Genomic DNA, 22,934 nt, shown 5'->3' on the forward strand with positions numbered 1-22,934 from the left:
GATGTTTGAGCAATGGCCTGTGACTTTCCACAGAGATTTTTCTTTAAATCCATTTGAATTTAAAAATGTAGTTTTTGAAATTTTGTATCTACCCTCCAGCCTCATGAAGAACTTTGAAGCTGAGGCAGATTCGCAGCTGTACTGAGTTAAAAAGGTGTAACACAGTCCTGGTGGATATTTGACGTTCTGACATCATAGAGTTGTATCCAACAAACATTTCATAAACATAAACAAACACGGCCCTGCTGTTGATGTTTACTTCGTTATTGACATTTCAGAACAGCACTGATGGAGTTCCGGAGTGTCTCTGTCATCTTCTGTCTCTGAATACAGCTTCTCCAGGCACTCTCAGCTAGGATGCATCGGAGCGTTTGATTGGCAGGGAAGTTTTACGCAAAGAATAAAAAGGGTGAAAGAGAGAGACCTTTTCTCTAAACTTACTTACAGCTGCTCTGTTTGTAGTCCAGAACTTTCAAGTGAACTAGCAGTTTTGAGTGATGTGGCTTCTTACACAGAATAAGGTAGCTGTGTGTTTATTAATGTTTAATCAATCAAAGTGTTTCAATCTTCTGTTTATAGAGTACCTCAGGGTTAACATGTTTTTGTAGGCAAAACCCGGAAGCGAGTTAGCATTTTAGGACTTCTAACCCTAACTTTAGACGTCATCATGACAAACAGGACATTTGGACAGCATTGCTCATGAAAAAGTGGATAAGTATTCATACACAGGGCAGATCATAATCAGCGAGCATGTTTTTAAATATTTTAAGTTGTTTTTTAAATAAAGCTTGGTGATGGCGACATTGTTCCGCGACCATAAGTGTAAAATTATTAAATGTTGTGTTAACTTGTTAAGATTATCTTGATAGACAAAACATGTAAGAGTCATAACCCTTTGTTAAAAATGCATAGGCTTTCAATCGAGGGAACTCGTGCGCCGCTAACTTCCGGGTTGGCCTACAAAAACACATCATCCCTGAGGTACTCTATTCAGCTACAGCGATAGTATGGGATTTCCTGGAATGATGCGTGTTCTACTTCGGCAACAAGGCATATTTGCAGTTTCTGCGTGAGAGCGCCCTCTGTCTTTCAGATGGAGAAGGATTTACTACTGAACAAAGAGCTGTACAGCTCTGACAAGCTGCGCATAAAAGAATCGCACCCTTTGCCAAATCGTGTGCGATAAATCATGCAGCCCTAGTTTCTTCCTAAGTTGAATACGGAAGGCGGTATGGCAGAAGCTAGATATTTTACTTTATAACTTGTTAAATATAGATATATTTCTTACACAAACGCATCGCTTGACTTCAGAAGGCATTTTTATTTTAAAGTGAACTAATCTTTTATGAAAAGTCTTAGTCACCGAGTTTTGTTTTCATTTTATGGACAAAAACATTCTTTAAAGTCTTATTTTAGGTTTCACAAAAAAAAAGAAAAGAAAGTCAAGCAGGTTTGGAACTGAGAAAGTGATGAGTAAATCATGACAGAATGTTCACCATAAACCTTCACTTTAAATACCTTATTTTTCATATTTATTCCTTTAAATACCTTATTTAAATACCTCCCAGGCATAACTTGCATTGCGTTGTGTTATTTATATAACTGTATAACTATTATTAATGTCGAAATATCAAGTTAAAATGTATATAAGGGAAAATATTTATTTTAGGTCCTGGAACTTTTCATTTAATGTTTCACCATTTAAAAAAAAATACCTTCACAATATATATTTACCTTAATTTTAAATAGTCCTGTGTTCATTTTGAAGTATAAATATACCATGTAATTAATATGAGCAACAATGCTGTTTAAAATAATTTTAGATGGAGTGTAGCATCAACTTCCCTAAAGTATTTCATGGCAGCTACCCATATACTTCATAAACAATGTAGAACATTAATTTTCTCTGCTTTATCTTCATATCTGTTTGTGCTAGTTTTCTAAATGTTAAATACTTCTGGCTAAATGTTGCGAGCTGACATTTGGAGAAACCGGTTGCGCGGAGAAAATTCTCTGAAAGAAATGGAGACTGGAGTGGAGGTAATGATGTGTGAAAACATCATGCAACTGACTGAATGCATTATTGAGAGACATTAAATCATGTCTCCAGAAGTGCCTGTTTAATATGTATAAGGCAAAGCTCCTTCTCACCGCCTGAACGTGAGGAACAGAGTGGCTCAGTATAAATGCAATAAATGAATGCGTTTTGCAAGGATGGCTTCGTTCACACAGTGAAAACAAACAGTACACATTCCTCATGGTCTGAAGCAAAAGTTGGATGCTTGCATTGTGTGCTCAGTGAGCTCGAGAACGTCTTGCGCCTGGCAGTAAAAAGGGAGATGTTCATCTTATCTCATAGGTCTGGTCGTGTCTGTGCTTTAAAGCCTTTTAATTCATATTTAAAACATAGGCTGGCTCATGTGCTCACCTCAGCACCCACATCTGGAGTTCTTCACAGCATGAATAGACTAAGTTTTTGCTAAATAGCTAAATATTTTAACCCCAATCTTAAACATGTGGTTCCATCCTTGGTTTCAGGTTGTTCTCTAGTATTATTCAGTTGTGTCAGAGAGAGAACTAGTGGGATTATTTGCTGAGGTATGGGAGAGATGGATGATTAATATAACAGGCTCTGAATGCTAATCATAGCACACATATTCCCGGTGCATAGACTCAAATGATTCATAGTTACCAGTGATAGTGCTTTTCTTGCTGCCTTCATGCATTAAACAGTGTGTAAATTACAGAACTCAAGTATGTGTTATCCTATAATTGCTTATCATGCTGATTTATTTGATTTTACTGAAAACTGAGTCTTCATTTTGAAGTATTATTTAAATAATGCATGTAGGAAGGCATTATGTTGTGTTTCTCCCAGAGACAAGGAAGATCTCAACATGTAGGCGATTTTCTGTGTGTCTGTTTATGTATAAGCTGCAGGGTGTTTCTGGGGGCAGGAATTGGCAGTGTTAGAGCTGGTGTTCTAGAGAGTGTGTGTGTGTGTGTGTGTGTGTGTGTGTGTGTGTGTGTGTGTGTGTGTGTGTGTGTGTGTGTGTGTGTGTGTGTGTGTGTGTGTGTGTGTGTGTGTGTGTGTGTGTGTGTGTGTGTGTGTGTGTGTGTGTGTGTGTGTGTGTGTGTGTGTGGTCATGGCCTGAGGAACGGTGTTTGGCACTGCTCAAGCTCTGGTGTGATACCTGATATTGATCACTGGTGTGTCTCTGAGATAGTTTATAATATCTTCTTCAAATATGTTTGAAGAGAAGTCACAATACAATTAAAATTGAGAATTTTTTTTTTTTTTTATGGAATATTGTAGTATTTATTATAAATTATTTATGTGTGCACATCACTTAAGAAATGTACGGAAGAGGATTAGGGCCAAGCAATAATAAAAAAATAAAACCATCTCGAGATTGAAGTTGTTACATTTTGAGAAAAAACTCATTAAATTTTGAGAAAAAACTTGAAATATAAAGTTGAGAATAAACTCGTTAAATTACGAGAAAAAGCTCGTTAAGTTTCGAGAAAAAGGTCGAGATAAAATGTTGAGAATAGACTTGTTAAATTACGAGAAAAAATGAGTTAAATTTCAAGAAAAAAAGTCAAGATAAAATGTTGAGAATAAAGTCATTAAATTACGAGAAAAAAGTCATTAAATTATGAGCACAAATTCGTTAAATTACGAATTTGTTCTCATAATTTAACTTTTTTCTCGTAATTCAACGAGTTTATTCTCAACATTTTATCTCGACTTTTTTCTTGAAATTTAACAAATTTTTTCTTGTAATTTAATGAGTTTATTCTCAACATTTTATTTAGACTTTTTTCTCGAAATTTAACAACTTTAATTTTGAGATGGTTTTATTTTTTTACTATTGCTTGGCCCTAGTCCTCTTCCATAGAAATGTGCCCTCATCTTTAGTCATTAATCAAATCTTTAAAGGGGACATATTATGGCCCTTTCACAAAATGTAATATAAGTCTCTGGTGTCCCCAGAATGTTTCTGTGAAGTTTCAGTTCAAAATCCCCCCCCAAATCATTTATTATAGCTTGTCAAATTTGCCCCTATATGGGGGTGAGCAAAAATATGCCGTTTTTGCATGTGTCCCTTTAAATGCAAGTGAGCTGTTGCTCCCCGCCCCCCTTCCAGAAGAGGGCGGAATCCTTTAAACAAGCTTTGCATACTCTGTCAACAAAACAGGTGATTCTCACTCAGCCAAAATTTCAGAAATAACCAGTTGTGGAATGCAGCCTTACATGTTTGAACCAGAGTCAGACACTGATGGAGAGACTCAGAAAGAGGTTGCAACTTTTAGAATGCAGCTGGTCATTTTTGAATGGCTAGTGAATGCATTTATGTAGTTGTTGTGGCGTTACATTGATTCAATTCATCGACTATCATGTACCGTCATGTTAATCTATAAATTCTTGTATTGGTTAGTGCACTATGCTGTGCATAATAAATGTGCGTTTATGAATTACGCAGACAGTGTGCGTTTTTGGGATAAAACTAACAACATAGCTCTAAGCTAGTCTCTGTGAATAAAGTCAGAGATTATGGTAACTTTAGCCACATTAGCCGTACAGCATTCTAGAAGGCTAATTCAGAAAGGAAATTTGCAAACATTCATAAAATATGAAGTACTATACTTACTTGGTTGGTGAAACAGTCATGCGTAAAATGATTTGCGCAAATATATAACATTTTACCGACTTTCTCCAGCACATTTCTTTCAAAAATGAACCACGTTGTCCTCAGTGGCTCGGATGCCAGGAGTCTATGAAGACATTTATCTACATCCAACAACAAAACATTTGTAATATTTTTTTGACGCAGACAATGTAATCGTCTAGCTAGCGGATACAGCGAGTAAACCGAAATGATGGACTCTGTGCTTCTCAGATGTGTCTATGCTAAAAGGGCAGATCATCAGCTGTCATGGCAGGGTTTACCTACTCTTACGTAGGAGAAGGGGGAAATATAATAGCGCGTTCTGAGAGATTGAAAATGATAAATGGGGATTATATTAGAAAATAAAAAGTATTGGGTGCATTTTTACCATTTACCAAACACATTATAAAGTGAATTTTGAATAATAGGCCCCTTTAATATTTAATCTTCTCTGATGTGTTTTCTGGCATGAGGGTGGGATCAACCTGTCACTCACATGACATCACAGCAGTAGCAAACCACAACCATCCAATCAATTGACAACGGACAAAATCAAATCAGCCCTAGATTTTTTCTTGTTTAACTTTCCTCACCGTTGATGGAATTTTCAGTCATTTATGACAGCACTTCCCTGCCAATGACAAGTTTTTCCGGCAGTCCATCTGTTCATTGTTATATGGTAGGGAGTACAGAATCTCCAGATCAAAACACAGTCAAAGAAGAAGCCGAAACGAGTGATAGAAGCATTGATTACACATATGTAATCTGATCATCAAACATTCAACAGCATATAAATCATAACTGACTAAAGTTACTGAGAGAAATGTCAAACCCAGGAAGAGGTTAGGACTGTGAAGCTTTGGGGGTGTTGAACTCGATCTGCTCCGTGTTTTGACGCAGTCTTTGACAAAAAAGCTTTTTGTTTAAAATGTTGCTTTTTTTATGAAACTTACCCACATTCAAAGGTTGATGTATAAAGAATGCTTGAAGGTAAAATAAAAAAAGGAGCCTCTGTTCTTTCTTTTGGTATATTGTATGTTCAGATACATACAACAAAATATTATGGATCAAAAATGTTGGCATATTTTTTATCATGCTTTCTACCCAGAGCAACTTACCTTTTATCTATCATAACACAAACATATGAAATATTTTAAATATTTATGTACATCCACATAAACTCCTACACTGGATAGTTAATCATTCCACACCTTCCTCCAGATGTCGTAGATCCATATACATAAGATATGGGTTGTGAAGGCGGTTTATGTGATTTCAGTTTCTCAGGAGGATGCCAGCACTAATGGCAAGGTGGACGTATGAAGTTACAGAGAGTAGGCTGTTTCAGGTGTTGCTCTGTGTTCATTAAGCTGACCCTCTGCTCCACTTATGCCACTTAATGAAACAGTGCTGGCAGGTTGATCCAAAGCTTTGTAGCATTGGTATTCATCTTCCGTTAGTGCTCACGCTTTTGCTTAATTTAGAATTTTTGTTTTCAAGTGCAATAGAGGGAAACTCCTCTAGCTGTGATTTCATCAGAAATCCACGACGACTCCACACACAAATGCTCTGTGCAACATCTCAGCAGGAGCTGCAATGTGATTTTCTCCTGCTTGAGCTCAACTTTATAAATCTTTTTACATTTTAAAACTAGATTCGGCATTTAAATCTGAATATGATGGGTTGTTTTTCCTCCCATGATTGCGTTTGTGCTTTTATGGTGCATGTGAAATGCAATAAGATAACACATGTTCATTTATGCCAATCTCGAGGGAAGCTGCCTAACCTTCCAGTGTTGTGACACAATCTAATCTGTGTGTGGTGATGCCAGTGGATGTGTCCTAATGGGACTCCAGATTAATGAAGCAGTCAGATGTGGAATATGAACATTTTTTTCATTAGATTCTCAGCACAAATGGGATGAGAAATGAAACAGAAACAGGGTTTAGTGTTGCCCTACATACAATTCTGAACCAAAAGAGTTCACCTACACACAACCAGATATAAAGCACATATTGTTTGCACATGCTTTCATCACAGAAAACAGACAAATTGCCACTGTCAGAGCTGTGGTGGGTGTGCATGCTGACATATTAGCTCTGTTTCAAATCCAAACCTGGTGAGCTGCAGACCTAGACAGCATTATAAAGCATCATGCTGTTTCAGCATTATTGTTCTGCCTTCAAAGATGTCTTTTTGGACACGTTCTAAGGCAGCATCACCTGCAGAGTGTGAAGAGAATCCCACAATGCATTGCAGTGAGGTCAAATATACTTTTTTCATTCAGTACCCCAATATATTGATAAAAAGCTCATTAAAAATAGATTGTTTCATGTTTTGTATTTTTGCGCTAATCTGCAGTAATAGTAATTTATACTAGTAAGTATAAAAAAAATACTTTTATTCAGCAGACACATTAAATTGATCAAATGTGACATTTATAATTGTTACAAATGATATCTATTTAAAATAAACGCTGTTCTTTTGAACTTTCTAGTCATTAAGAAATCCTGGGGGAAAAAAAGTAATATAAAAATATTAAGTGGCACAGCTGTTTTCAACATTGATTTTAAGAAGAAATGTTGGTTGCACTTTATTTTACAGTTCATGCACTTGCACAAGAAAGTGCTGACAAAATGCTAACTACTCGGACTTAATATGGCCTAAGGTTAAGTTTAGGATTAGGTTCAGATTTAATTTATAGTAAGGACATAATCAAGGACAGGACTGTAAAATAAAGTGCTGTCAAAAGGTGTGCTCATGTTTGGTTAGATTAAAACAAACCCTGGTGCGATTGCTCGGTTAGTGCGGTTCATGTGAACATGTGTGAACGCTGCCATCCGAACCCTGGTGCGCACCAAACAGCGGACCGAGACCACTGAAAAGATTGGTCTCTGTCCGCTTCCAAGCGAACTCTGGTTTGGTTCGAATTATATATGAATGCAACGCGGACCAAAGACATGGAACAGGAAGATGAAACCCTAAAAAGGACAGAGTCCTCACGCATATCGGTTTTCTCTCATCATAGTCGCGAGTTTGCCCATCACAGGCATCAGTCGCGCGTCTCCACACAGCAGATCATTTGTGTGTGTGACGGAGGGAGTTCTCCCACTTTTTTGACACCTTTACACATTTTATAAGCTCTTCACGAGTTCCCAGCTGGCCAAAATACCATCATATGCAGGCTACACACACAAAACAAGCACATTTACCTCAACACACAGCGTTGTTTTGGATGTTCAATAAGTTCTGTCTCAAAATACATCATAAAATCCAACCATAAAATCAGGTTGTGAATGTATCCCTATGCCTTTAGGTTTGGTATCTTTTGGTTTGGTGATAAAATGAACGGTAATCAGACCAGGACTACTTTTTTTTTTTTTTTTTGGGTGTGTTCACTACAAGTGTGCACACACCCAAAATGTTCCTTGAGCACCAAATCAGCATATTAGAATGATTTCTGAAAGATCATGTGACCCTGAAGAAAATGACTATTGATGTTTAGCTGGGATTTGCCATGAAGCATTCAAACTTATGTACACAGTTAGTTAGCCAAACACCATGTCTACACCGGATGCGATCGTTGTCGCTTGCGTCGCAAGAGCTAAAATCTGTCCACACTGGATGCGACAGAGCACCCATTGCAAAGCATTTGTCCTTTGTGTCAGTACGTCATAAGTCCCGTCCTACATTTTTTTTCTTGTTTGAGAAGGCAGTTTCACTCGTATAAACATGACAACAGGAAAGAAAAGACAAACGCAAATTCAATTTCATGCCGACTTTAACGCACTGGCAAACCTGCTATTTGTTGTAGTTGATAGAGGAGGTGCTTCATCTGCTGAGCATTACTTTCTGTTAGCCTACGTCTCACTGTGTTACTCGCTTCTCTCCATTAATCAGCCATGACTAGATCCAGCCAACCAGTCTTACAGGAATATGTGTCACCAGACCTGTGGCAGTAGTCAGCTCAAAGCTTTCTCCTCCAGATGCATCCTTACCTTCAGGATTATGTGTGTGAGACTGCAGTGTGTTTTATGGCTCAGTCATCAGATTTTTAACAGCTTCCTCTTGTCTTAAATGCTCTAGCAAGTAGTCCACAGTGCTTCCTCGCATTATCTTGTTGCTTGATGTCGAAATGTGTTATTAGTTTGAAAGCAAATCAAAGGGTTATAATTAGCAAACAATCAATATTAGTTTCTTTCCCCTCTCTCTCTCTGTCTTTCTCTCTCTCATACGTTCCTGTACCCTGTTCTGGTGAAACTTTCTCATTAATACAGTTCTGTCCCAGTGGCCCCTGTTAAAGTGCTAAGTGTCTTTTACATAAATGGGTCCTGGCAGTGACGGATCAATGCTCTCCCACACCTTTCATGCCCAGTGGGCACCCGTCATCCTGCCCACTGATGGCTCTCACTATGCCTGTAATTGATGGCATCTAAATTGTCACGGAGAACGGCTATCTCTTTGTCCCACGGATGGATCGCTGCTGTCCATCTTCATTAGGAGCATAGTCTTCCAGCATGCTCCACAATCTCCCTCCAGGGCATAGAGGATTTATCAGCCTCACGCTTTCCCACACACATTCTCTGTTTCTCCTTTCACGACACCCTGTGGCTTCACGCTCTCTTACTCTCTCACACCCTCTGTCTGTTTTGAACCACCTTGTCCATCCCCTACTAAACCAAAGTAGTGCACCTGAGTAAATGTGAAAGGCAGGTGTTTTCGTATCTCAAAAAAACCTGAGAGGATAACCACTCCCGAGAGGAGAACCACTCCCTATGAACCTTATTGGCTGCATGATGACACTTTTTGTGCTGAATTTCACTGCAGCATGATGTGACCTACAGCAGTGGTTCTCTTATTCTGGTATATCGTTTTTTAGCCTGCATAGTCTTCTGCAATGTGGGATGTTGTGTAGCCGTGCTGATCGCTGTGTGTGCACCACAATTTTTTTTTCAAAATTGGTAAAAGGAGAGCAGCAAGAAAATGAAGACAACAGCAAAATGCAAGAAACAAGCCTTCTAAGTAGAATGTAGATGCTCAGTTTCATGAAGGGAAGCTTTAAATGTGGACAGCTTCTGACTCAGAAACAAGGTAGATTGGAGAGGTTTTAAGATCAAATGCCTTTTAGTACTAATTACTTTGAATTAAACTGCAAAGCATGTACGTTATATTAACATTCAGTACAATAGATTGTAGGTGTTTTTAATGTTCTTTATTTATAAATATAAAAAATACTACACTTTGGATCAAAAGTTTGAGGTCAGTAAGATTTTTTTTTTTTTTATGTTTTTGAAAGAAAACTCTCATTTGCTCATCAAGGCTGCCTTTATTTTGTCACTAAAAAAACGGTAAAAACAGTAATATTGTAATATATATATATATAATAAAATATTGTTCCAATTTAACATTACATTTTAAAATATATTGAAATAGAAAAGTTATTTATTCCTGTGATGGCAAAGCTGAATTTTCAGCATCATTACTCCAGTCTTCAGTGTCACATGATCCTTCAGAAATCATTTTAATATACTGATTTGCTGCTTAAGGAAAAATATTTTTTCAAATTATTATTATCAATGTTGAAAACAGTTGTGCTGATTAATGTTTGTGTGGAAAATTTAATAGATTTTTTTCAGGATTCTTTGTGTAATAAGTTCAAAAGAACAACATTTATTTGGAATAGAAATCTTTTGTTACATTATAAATGTCTTTACTGTCACTTTTGATCAATTTAATACATCATTTACTTAATTTCTTTAAAAATCTTCTAAAAAATCTTTTTAACCTCAAAATGTCTTTTTTTATATTTTTATATTTGATATTTTTTATATATATATATATATATATATATATATATAAATATATAAATATATAAATATATATATATATATATATATATATATATATATATATATATATATATATATATATATATATATATATATATATATATATATATATATATATATTAAAGGTGCCATAGAATGTCTTTTTAAAAGATGTAATATAAGTCTAAGGTGTCCCCTGAATGTGTCTGTGAAGTATCAGCTCAAAATACCCCATAGATTTTTTTTTTTTTTATAAATTTTTTTAACTGCCTATTTTGGGGCATCATTAACTATGAGCCAATTTAGGCTGTGGCCCCTTTAAATGCTCACGCTCCCTGCCCCCGGAGCTCGCGCTTGCCTTTAACAGCATAAACAAAGTTCACACAGCTAAGATAACTTCAAAATGGATCTTTACAAAGTGTTCGTCATGCAACATGTCTAATCGCGTAAGTATGGTATTTATTTTGATGTTTACATTTGATTCTGAATGAGTTTGAGGCTATGCTCTGTGGCTAAAGCTAACGACAGTCTTGTCTCCGTGAATACAGTAAGAAACTATGGTAACTTTAACCACATTTAACAGTACATTAGCAACATGCTAACAAAACATTTAGAAAGACAATTTACAAATATCACTAAAAATATCATGTAATCATGGATCATGTCAGTTATTATTGCTCCATCTGCCATTTTTCGCTGTTGTTCTTGCTTGCTTACCTAGTCTGATGATTCACCTGTGCACATCCAGACGTCTTGCCCTTGTCTAATGCTTGAACATGGGCTGGCATATACAAATATTGGGGCGTACACCCCGACTGTTACGTAACAGTTTGTGTTATGTTGAGATTCGCCTTTTCTTCTGAGGTCTTTTAAACAAATGAGATTTATATAAGAAGGAGGAAACAATGGAGTTTGAGACTCACTGTATGTCATTTCCTTGTACTGAACTCAACTATGCCAAGGTAAATTCAATTTTTAATTCTAGGGCACCTCTACGGAAAGTCCCCGTATAACATGGAAACCCAACAAGTGTGTGTGTATTTAGATGCTATGCTGCTCTTGGTTCCTTCAAATAGATGATAGATGTACAAAAGGGCCAGTCAAGAGAATAATGAGGTTCTTACAGTACCACAGTTTATCTTATTTACAGGAATATTGATATTCATTAAAATATGCCATTAAGATGCTCACTGTCTTTAATCTTGCTTTTAGAGTTATGCCAGTTTCCCTGAGTTAGTCGGCAGTGCTTGGATGTTCTGCTTTGATCAAAGGTGATACTTGGCCTGAGAAGCACTGATCTGCAGTATTCTCTGTATCCCAGGAGTCTTTATGTAGAGCACCTTATATTTCTTGCAGAGCCCACATGCTCGTTTGCTCCTAATTCAATCACTAGAGCTTTCTGTGCTCCCTTATTTTCCATCCCAGTGCCCAAGCAATAGACCTTACTCCATGACATTCACTGACACAATGGAAGATTGATGAAGCACATTTGTTTCTGAAGCATTCATATCCAAAACCATTTCATACGGGTTTGGTAATTAATTAGCTCTGAACTGATGCTCAAGGTCAAAATATAGGTTACTATCTCTCACCACATTCACACAGGACCCGTTCAGTGCACACAAACACACACTCACCTGCACTGTTGGCTGTGTTCTAAAACTTTACATAGACAGGCTTGTTGGAAAATTGGCTAAATTCTAAAGCAGCACTGCAGGTATCCATTTCAAAGAATGCAATCCCACAATACACTGTGACTTCAATGACAAAAATCCATCCAAATGGTAGACGAATAAAGTGATAAGTTGATTATTTTTATATTTTTGCTATTTAATGATTTATAAAGTTTCTACCTGTGTAAAGTGTTCCAATTGCTCACTTTTTAGGCTCTATTTCAGAATATTTCTCTTCTGAAATATTTTCTCGTTTTGAAATATTAACTGATGGTGCTCCAAATGTCATTTTGCATATTTTTTAAAAAATATTTTCACTCATATGCCTTTTTTGGACCACTTGTAAACACTTTCAACTCTCAAAAATATGTCCTTATTCATCACCAGTGCTTCTTAAATCTGTCTCTAATAATAACTCATCTTTACTAACTCGCCCCTGCCTATATCCACACACACTGTAGCATTTTAAATCAAAGTCTCTGAGGATGTCACACATCTTTTTCAAAAATGTCTCCTCACTCACTGAACTCACTAATGTCACTTGACTTCTTCACTCTTCAGTGCCTGTAATGTTTCTATTCCTTTTTACTTTTTGCATGAGTTGTTTTTGCTGATTATCATACATCTGAGCCTCTGACAGTAAAACGACAGAAAGGCCTGTGGGTAACATGACCAGAGCATTAACCAGATGCTATTCAGCCTCAATCCTCACCAGATACTCGCTCCGGCCAAAAGAAAACATTGAATTTCGTTGAATGCTCTCTCAGTGCATAAAAACACATGTCCATATGCCCACTCTTATAGACCTGACCTTATGCTTTCTGACAGCACATAGCAATCCCAGAGTCCCCTGATGACCACACAGGGCTGTTTTTTGTGTCACAGACCCAAACCCATGCATATGTAGTAAGTTAAGGGAGGGTAAGGGACACATCTCAATGGAAGTTGGAGGATTAATGGAGAAAGGATACCCAGGACACATCGAGGGCTCATCTGTGGACTCCCTGCCCAAGCACAGATTCACATAATTACAATATAGCCCTAATTGCATTGTAGAAGACTGCTGGAAATCCTTCTGCAACACAAAGGAATCAGAGATGTATCAGCCTCATTAGCATAGATATTAGGCTTCCATTATATTTTTGTAGCATACGGAGGGCAGCAGTGCTCAAGCCCCATTCTTCACTGTTAAAGGCAGATCTGCTTAAACTGCTCTCCTGAGGGAAGACAGCCTCCCACCCTTCAAAAAACACACACACAATCTGTTTCATTGGGATTAAGCACATATCAGAATGTTAATATGACACATTGCAGGCTCTGCTGCTTGGATTAACAGTTAATAGAAGAGCAGTCAAGTTTGGAGCTGTAAGCTGGCCTTTAACGTGCTTGACTTGGTGCTGCATAAAAAAGAAACATTTTATTTTTTTGATGCGTTTTCAACTGGCTGTAACTTACTCCACTCCACAGTCCATAATTTCACTTTTCCTCTCATTTTGGCACAACTCTGTGTTCGGTTATCTACCTTATCTCTGTTCAAAGTGAGCATCTCTTCCGCCTCTTTGCGATTCAATGATCACCTCTTAATATTACCGTGCCGCTTGCTCTCCCTCTGATCCCCCCCCTCCACACCATTTTTTTTTTGTGTTGTGCTTTTTTCCCCATTCTCTCAGTTCTTCTCTTCCTCTCAGGCACTCCTCTACCTCCTCTTTCCGTCTCTGATGATTATCCACCTCCACTTGTCATTGCTCCACTCAAAGCCACTTTACAACCGCAAGGCAGCAAATGGATCCTCTCTTCCTCCCTATTAAAAAAAGAGAGTGCTCCAAAAAGACTTTTATGTTTACAGGTACATCTCAACCATTTCTCAGTCTCTACTCATGCTCGGGCAAATAGTCGTGCTTGTGGAACTTATAAATATTCATGAACTGGGATATTATTATGTTCAGTGATTGACAGTCATAAGAACTCTTCATCTGTCAGTGGGGGTTGAAATTAGCAGCTACCGATTAACTGTTCATCCCTAATGACTGCTCATGATTTTGTGAAACTCTTGAAACATCACTGTTTTAATAAGGGAATAAGGCTTACCTCGTAGCATAGATCCCTTTCTCTTTGCAGGTTACATAAATGTTTGTTTTAGTGTTTTTCATACTGTTAAATTATATGGTCTTGTCAAAGAAATCAAAGAGAGAGCCACATTCTCAGTGTGCATTATGTCTTTGGTCCGCTGTACATCAGTAATCAACATTCGATTGTGTGATGTGATGTGTCCCTTGATTGCGATTTCTGTGCAAGTATATTTAGACCACCTCTGTGGCCGCATTAATTAGTGTTTTTCAGCAATTGATTAACACATGTGGTTTGCTGTTCATTGTAATACAGTTTTACATACTCTATCCTTCAATAGCTGCCTTTTTGTAAAGCCTACATTAAAGTCCCGTTTTTTGTTTTTTTTGAAGCTTTGATTGTGTTTATAGTGTGCAATATAACGTGTTCATGTTTCACGTGTAAAAAAACACAGTATTTTTCACATAATTTACTTATCTGTATACCGCTGTTTCCACTGTCATAAAAACGGGCTGATGACTTCCTTGTTCTATGAAGTCCCTCCTTCAGAAATACGTAACGAGTTCTGATTGTGCCAGCGGTTCCTGTGTTGTGATTCGACAGCAGCTTAGCGCTCCTTGCCTGGAAAGGTCACGCCTCTTACCATAACGTGTGCTGCACATAATTTTACATGTGGATTATTGTGGTGTTGTGCCGAATGAACACAAAAGACAATAATTCCCGAGAGACTGAACTCTTTAATCTCCACAAGCAGCGACAGAAAATGTACAACGTTAGCACTCACTCAGAAGAGTACCTCATACGGAAAACAGCCATATACATAAACATAGTCCCCTCTTGTGGCCATTATGTGCACTGCAGTCCAACATTAACTATTGCAGTAAGGATACCACAATTATCATTTTCAGGAACCGAGTTAAACATAAATTGTAACCATTGATCTCTAAGTACAGCGTCCCTGGGAAGGCCAAACAAAGGTGATTGGACTGCGGGATGAAAATAACAGCGTTTCGACGACATGGCGACAAACACACTCTACAAACGCAACTCTTGCTCTTCTCTGTGGGAGTGCAACAAGACCACGCCCCCTTTTTTTGTGTATTCCTGTGGGCGGAGGTTAGTCAAAAAGCTGTTTTAGTGACGTCATTAAAGAAGGAAGTAGAGGGATGTAGTCCAAACGGGCCGTTCAATGTAGGCGACTTCTGTTAAATAAAATATCTCGCTTGGCATTGAACTTTGAGCTTTAAAATTTTACAGATTTTATTTATACTCTAACAACAACATTACACACTAACTAAAGTTTGAAACATGGGATCACGAAGAACGGGACCTTTGAATTTGACGTATTCACAGAACAATCTGTGCTCAGATCAGACTGAAATCTGTACGCTGCCCTTTCCAAACATTGGAATGCTTTAGAAGGAAGTGCAGAGTGGAAGGTGCTACACCCAGTCAGGAACAGCATAAATTTGGTAAACAACAGCAATTTTTCCTCATTAATTCCTCTTTACTACCTAACTGTGAATGAGTGGGCCTGATTTATTGCCTTTGCAATAAATCTCAGCTTCTGACAAAAGTTCTGGCAGTGCCATTTAGTGTGGCATTCGTGCAGCTTGACTGCTCCTATGAGCTGTCATTGGGGAGGTACATTTTTTTTGGACCTGCAAGGGCATTTTGATTGCTTATAGGTATAGTTTGTCTTCATAGTACAATAAACTGTTTTTTTTTTTTTAATTATTATTATTATTATTCCATCTGATATGGCCCCTTTAAAATTTCAGTGCGTTACAAAACTGGACGTCGCCGCAATAAATGTTTTCTTAATGTAATTAATAAATCATTTGTCTTTCTTGATGGGAAGGCTGCATTATCTTTGGAGATTGTGTCATCAATAAATAAACCAAATATAAGCATCTTTATCACGGCAGCGCAGCATGTTAGTAATTAACTGGGGCTAACAAATTGGACACACGCAGGAGGAGGGAACACAGCTCGCTGTCTTCTTAGAAAATCACAAATGCACTCTAAACATTTTCTCTGTTTGCTTTTTTTTTTTGCTGCCAACCTCCCCCTCCACACCTCCTTGCCCTCCGTCTGAGAGCTGTCACAAACTGCCTGTAATCAAGCTCTGAGCTGTTTAAAATGTGCTGCTTGATTTGCTCCATTTTTGCCCATCTTTCTTTTTTTTTTTCCTCTCTTGCTTTTCATACATATATTGATTTTCCTAATTCGATTTACAACAGAAAAGAAATGGCTTGCATTTTTGTCAGGAACACATCTTGTTTAATTAAACTGTTTAATCATGCCTGATGGAGTAAGAGAGGATTCTGTCAGAATTTAATTGGGCGCTTTCCTTCAATAGGACATGTGTACGGTAGAAGGCCCTCCAAAGGATTCAGACCTAGTAAGGGTAACCCTAAAAGGTAAACCCACGCAAGATTATTCATAACTATGGCTAATTTGAGTGGGGAGATAATCTTATCTGCTGCAACTCTTGGGAGCTAATGAAAGAATAGCTGCTCCTAATGGACAGAAAGAACAAAGACCAATGGACCTCATTTTCGTCTTGTCAAAGGCTCCCTGCTCTGCTCATTTTCTTTATTAGAAAATTGAATGGGGGAAGAGGGAGAACAGAGCATCAGTCTACTTACTGTATGCTGAAAGAAAAGCTCTGACCAGGAATGAGCATGAAACAGAGAAGGCAAATGTTTCCAATCATGTTTGCTGTATTTCCTTTCTGTTGCCCAGGAGACTAAACTGCATCTCAAATGTGAGCTGCCTTGCATAACTTTTCTCAGATTTCAAAGCCTCAGTAAATAACCTTATGTAATCTGAGCAATATTGTATTTAATTTTGCCCTAGTGCTTGAGTCAAACAACAGTATTGCGTAATTTGAAAATACCTTTGTGTTTGTAAACATGATTTTTTTTTAATATCATGCAGCGCTGAATGCTGTGATTGGTGATGTGATAATTCACATTGAATTCAGTAAAGAAATAGTCTAGGTTACAAATGTAACCGATTTCCTGAGAAGGGGAACGAGATGCTGCACCTGATAATGACACTGGAGAATGCCCTCAGCATGACCGGTGTCTGAAGCACATGTGCCAAACACGCTAATTCATTGGCTGACGACAGTCCGTTAAATACTGTTCATAAACAGAAAGTAGGGCAGCTGTTTTGTTTATGGGGGTTTCCGGAGTAACAGCTGCATTTCTGCTGTTCCATAAGCGCCATCTGCTGTCAGAGAGAGAATGCACATTTTCACAGACAGACTCTTTGACGCAGCACACACTCAGCGTTGTACATTTTAACTGGTTGATGGAAAAGTATACTTAAAATTAGGGGTGTGACGAGACAGGTTTCTCACGAGATGAGACGAGACAAGATTTTTGTACACTATTTTTAAGAAATCCTCAATGGTGAAATCATGACTAGAAAAAATATTCTGCAGGTGTATTTGAAATGTTTTAACTAATCATCTTGTAATGAATGTCATTTCAGTTCTACTTTCTGAGTGTGAGTTATCATATGCAGTAAAAGACAACAATACTCAAGTACTGTAAAAGGTTTTGCCACTAACTCAACTGACTGACTTCTCTTCTGTATGATTTCAGTCTCTTCAGACCTTACTGTACATGATTTATGAGCTTCTACAGCCTTTGACCTCCTAACTGAACTCCTTTCCACAAACTGATCATAGAAATAAAAACAGTATAAATAAAAATGTTAACACTTTACAATAAGGTCTTATTTATTAACATTAATGTATTAACCAACATCAACTAACAATGAGCAATATTTGCTACAGTATTTATTAATCTTTGTTTATTTTATTAACTAACATATATGTTTATGAACTAAAAATGAATGACTATTTTTATTAACTGTTTACAGTGCATTAACTAATGTTAACAAATGAAACCTTACTGTTTGTGCTTAATAAGATTAAGAGAAAACTGTTATTCGTTTTCATGTCAGTCATGCAAATAAGACCACATTTTTCTCTGATACAGAGCTGAGAGATGGTTACAACTACACTGCCCAGCCTAAAATAGCTTTCATATTGAGAGAGATCTGTATTCATCAGGGAGCCGCTTTCAAAATGCATGGTATTGAAATCACGTTTGAATGCGCGCTCGTGTTTACTTTCACTTTCAGCGATCGCGCGTAACTCTGTAAATATGGAGCGGCGGCGTCCGTTATCCAACTGAATTAAATGTTATTTATTTTAATACAAAGCAAAACGACAGTGGAGGTGTAATGTATACGTAGCGGTGGCATATTCTTTCCTAATCATCCTAACACTCTGTCATGGCAACATCACGAGACTACTTTTCGCCTCGACGAGAAATCTCGTTACAGTTTAGTCTCGCGAGATCTCGTGATACGAGATCTCGCCACACCCCTACTTAAAATGCATTCTAAAAACCTGATTAGTATTACTAATTATTAATAATTAGTAGGGTTTTTTATCCTCCCCATTATACAGCTTATACTACTGTTGCAGCAATTAAAATAGTTACGTTTTTTTTAATAGCAAAGTAGTTATATTTCTTTTTAATTTTATATTTTAAAATTCAATTGCATATAATTGCATATTGCTTTTTAATTGCATATAAATGCTAAAAGTAAAATATCAACATTGACAAGTACACTATAGCATATAGACTGCTCAAAGCTAACCTACATGAACTAAAAACCACATAACTGATTTCATGGGGTCTTTAATCCCTGACATCGCTTTTTTTAGCCTTTTGTTTTCTGTTGAAAATGGAAAAATTTGAAAGAAAGCTAAGAAATCTGTTGTGTGGCAATCCCATCCATTGGTGGTTCTGCTTTAGAGGATTGAAGAGTCATTCTCCTGTTCTTAGCTGCTAACTCTGGAGTGTTCTTTAGAGATTCCCTATGGAATGACTGCCAGCACTTTGCGAGCATCTTTAGTGTGCACCCAACCAGTAATGTTTTAAATTTGAGGGCACACAGGATGCTATTTTGCATTTACAGGAAAAATGCCTGTTAGCTGTGACGACAACTTAATGTGCTCTTTTGTCAATCTGAATTATATTCATCCCCATTGCAGATTCTGAATGTACTCTTTAAATGTACCCTAAATAGGGCTGGGCGATGTATCGAATGCTTTTGTCACGCGCATTTCTTCAGTAAAGCCGGTTCCCTGATTACCGCTAAATCGGCATCACCTGCTTTCAAATGAAGCGGCATTTAATAGACAGAGCCGTAGTTCACTGATAAGACACGCAATATCGCGTTCAATATCGATATGTATCGCCGTCGATATTGAACGCGATATTGCGTGTCTTATCAGTGAACTACGGCTCTGTCTATTAAATGCCGCTTCATTTGAAAGCAGGTGATGGCGATTTAGCGGCAATCAGGGAACCGGCTTTACTGAAGAAATGCGCGTGACAAAAGCATTCGATACATCGCCCAGCCCTAACCCTAAACACTGCAGTTCAATGAAAATACACTGGTGTATAAAAGTTTTGGGTTAGCTCAAATTTTTAATGTTTCTGAAGAAGTCTATTTGATAGAAGTGCTATCCAAGGCTCCATTTATTTAATTAAAAAAAAAAACAAGCAAAAACAGTAATATTGAGAAAAATTTAAATATATAATTTAAATAACTAGGTTTTAATTCTAGGTTTTAAAATGTAATATATTCCTGTAATGTCAAAGCTGAATTTTCGGCATCCATTACTCCAGTCTCCAGTGTCACATAATCCTTCAGAAATCATTCTTTTATGCTGATTTTGTAAAGTAGTGCTTTACATGTACATGTATGTTGCCCTGTCAGGGAAATTGTCAGGAATTCTGTGTGTGTGTGTGTGTTGATAACAAATGCAAACAAGCAACTGATCAAGTGTGACTACCATCAACAACTGAACGGCTACTGACACTTTCATTCTTGTCTGTATTGTTAGAGTCTTGAACTGTGGGTAGATATTAACTATGACAGCCCTGCATAGTGAACACAACTCATTTTGCTGTGTGACATTTTAATTTAAGAACTGTTGGTCTGATATCAGATATATTGACAACAGTATGTCAGCACACGACGATTATACTGCAAACTCCTCAACTCCTGTCATGCGCATAAAATACATTATGATCATTTATTATTTGTAATAGTTTTCTTTGCATTTTTGGAGTATGTTTATGCTTGGCTTTTTAAAAAAATGAACAAAGCCCATATCCGTAAATATCTGTAAATTAAAAGCCTAAACTGAGGAACAATTCCTTATTAGTTTGCGTTTTCATTTTTTAAGTCTTAAACCGTAGAAATGTTAAATCGGTGAGATTTGACATTATACAATTGAGGAGCTTTGCTGCAGGGATTGAGTTTTAGGCCTGCTGGTTGGAAGCATGAGAGTGTTCATGCCACTGTTATTCCGGAGAAGGTCCAGGCTTAGGCATGAATCAGGGGACTTTGCTGGAAGTGCAGAAATGCGTGATGGGGATTACTGGAGCCAAAGTGTCAGTGGAAAATTGGATTTTTAGCAAAGAGCCATTAAAGCAGAAAAAAAACAGAATGTGAAGTTTCACAGATGCTCATTAATTTGCGGTATTAAAAGATGTAAAAGAACAATCATATGAAGTCCCACCAATTTTGTATTTTATTGATAAAAGGCACTCTGTGTGTGTGTGTGTGTGTGTTGAGGGTAAATGGAAGGAGGGATGCAGTGGCATATGTTAAATGCTTTTGAAAGTGTGCCTGAGCCATTTGCATTTTCCATTGCCAAATAGCAGGGATTCAGATAGGACATCTGCTCTCTTTTTTTAAGTGCTTCTCTGTTGCACTTATCTCATGATCTACATTTGTAAGTGTGTGATGCCTAGTATATGCAGGTGTGTCTCCCGTCTTCTTTGTGTCTTCGTGAGCCGTCTGGTGCTTATAAATCCACTCATGGTGTGAAATAGCAGCCATTGCTGATGGCGGTCACACCTGACGCACCTGCAATAACCCAATATGTATGCCCAGGATCCCGCAGCCTTGCTCTTGTATCTGACATCTTATTTCTGCCATATCTAACATGGGTGATACCTGCACTTTGAGAAGTGCTGTAAGAAACAAGTCAAGAAAGTGTACACTTTTTTTATTATATACAAATACAGTAAAATATATTTTTAAGATGTGAAGTACACTGCAAGTGCACATTCAACACAATTAAGCACACTTCTTTTTCACAAGGATACTCCCATCAGACAAGAACAACAGACAGAATTCTAAATGTATATTCGTTCTAATGTTTCCCCTTTTTTTCTTTCTCCTCCTTTAGTGAGTAAACTGAAGGTGCACAAGTCCAACCAGAGTCTGCAGTTTCTGGAGGACAGTCGGGTGCGTGTCAACTGCTCTGTCACCTCCCAAACCAGCCTGGATTCTCAGCATGCTGTGCTGTGGTATGCCAGGAAGGCAGAGGCAGGAGAGCCGGATGAGCTGCTATTGAAGATTGAGCACTCTGGAGCATTTGAGTACGGAGCGTACGCGGAGGAGGAACGTCTCCGCAGCCGTGTGCAGTCAGAGAGACTCTCTCCTCGGCTATACGGCCTCACCCTTCACCGTGCCGAAACCAGCGACTCTGGAACATACTACTGCCTTGTGGAGGAGTGGCTTATGGACCCCGATGGAGCCTGGTACCGTCTGGCACAAGACTCCTCAGGCTTCACACATGTGATGGTGAGACAGCCAGGTAAGAAGGTGGTTGCTTATGAAACCGATGTGTATATTTGTATGAATATGTATGTATATATATATTTTTTTTTGAAACTGTTACTGCATGATTTTCATCCAAGAAATAACATTTTTGTGTGCATACATCAAGTTCATCTATTCAACACTGTCCCCCAAAGAAAGAATATATTTTCCTTCAATTTATAGGAAACTTATCACAAAAATGTATAATAGTTTCCACAAAAATATTAAGTGGCATAACTGTTTTCAGCACTGATAATAATAATAATAATAATAATAATAATGTTTCTTGAGCAGCAAATAAGCATTTTAGGATGATTTCTGAAGGATCATGTGACACTGAAAATGAGTGATGCTGAAGATTCAGATTTTAAAAATATATTAAAATTGAAAACCGTTATTTAAAATTATAATAATATTTCACAATATTACTGTTTTTGATCAAATAAATGTATCGAGTATTGAGTATAAGAGACTTCTTTCAAAAAATGAAGTGTATGTTACCCATTTTGGTGTGGTTTTCTTTCTCTTTTTTTTTCAATTTTAATTAATTAATTTTAATTAATTTTATAAATGAAAATGACAAAATTACACAAATCAGGGCTCACAAAATTTCAAAATACATGGTACCGGTGTAAACCCATGGGCCTCCTAACATTTTCACACACACACACTGTGTACACACTCAAGTATCATCGAATTTCACAATTTTCTCCACTGTGTCTCTATCACTTGGCAACAAAAAAATTAAGTAAGATTGACACACCTTTGCAGGGGGTGGCAGCACCAACTGCTTTTAAATGAACATTTATTTAAAGTAAAAGTTCTTCTTTAGCAAAATTACATTTCCTTAATAGTCTAAACACAATCTTAAATTGTCACTGTTCCCATCACTGCAACTTCCTGAACACACACACAAGACACTAAATATGTTGAAACCAAGCTAAGTCTGGATATAGGCTTTATTAGTTTACCATCTTATA

The 22,934-nt window shown here is 37.4% G+C and overlaps 1 protein-coding gene across 1 annotated transcript in view; it reads left to right on the forward strand.

The window, feature by feature from the left end:
• igsf3 (immunoglobulin superfamily, member 3) overlaps positions 1–22,934 on the forward strand; it is a 177,785-nt gene that overhangs the window by 143,933 nt on the left and 10,918 nt on the right. The window contains exon 7 of the mRNA XM_067410553.1: positions 21,539–21,949. Coding sequence (XP_067266654.1) covers positions 21,539–21,949 — 411 coding nt within the window. The remainder of the gene's footprint in view (positions 1–21,538; positions 21,950–22,934) is intronic.

Source organism: Chanodichthys erythropterus, chromosome 14, assembly GCF_024489055.1.
Source record: "Chanodichthys erythropterus isolate Z2021 chromosome 14, ASM2448905v1, whole genome shotgun sequence".
Taxonomy (NCBI): Eukaryota; Metazoa; Chordata; class Actinopteri; order Cypriniformes; family Xenocyprididae; genus Chanodichthys; species Chanodichthys erythropterus.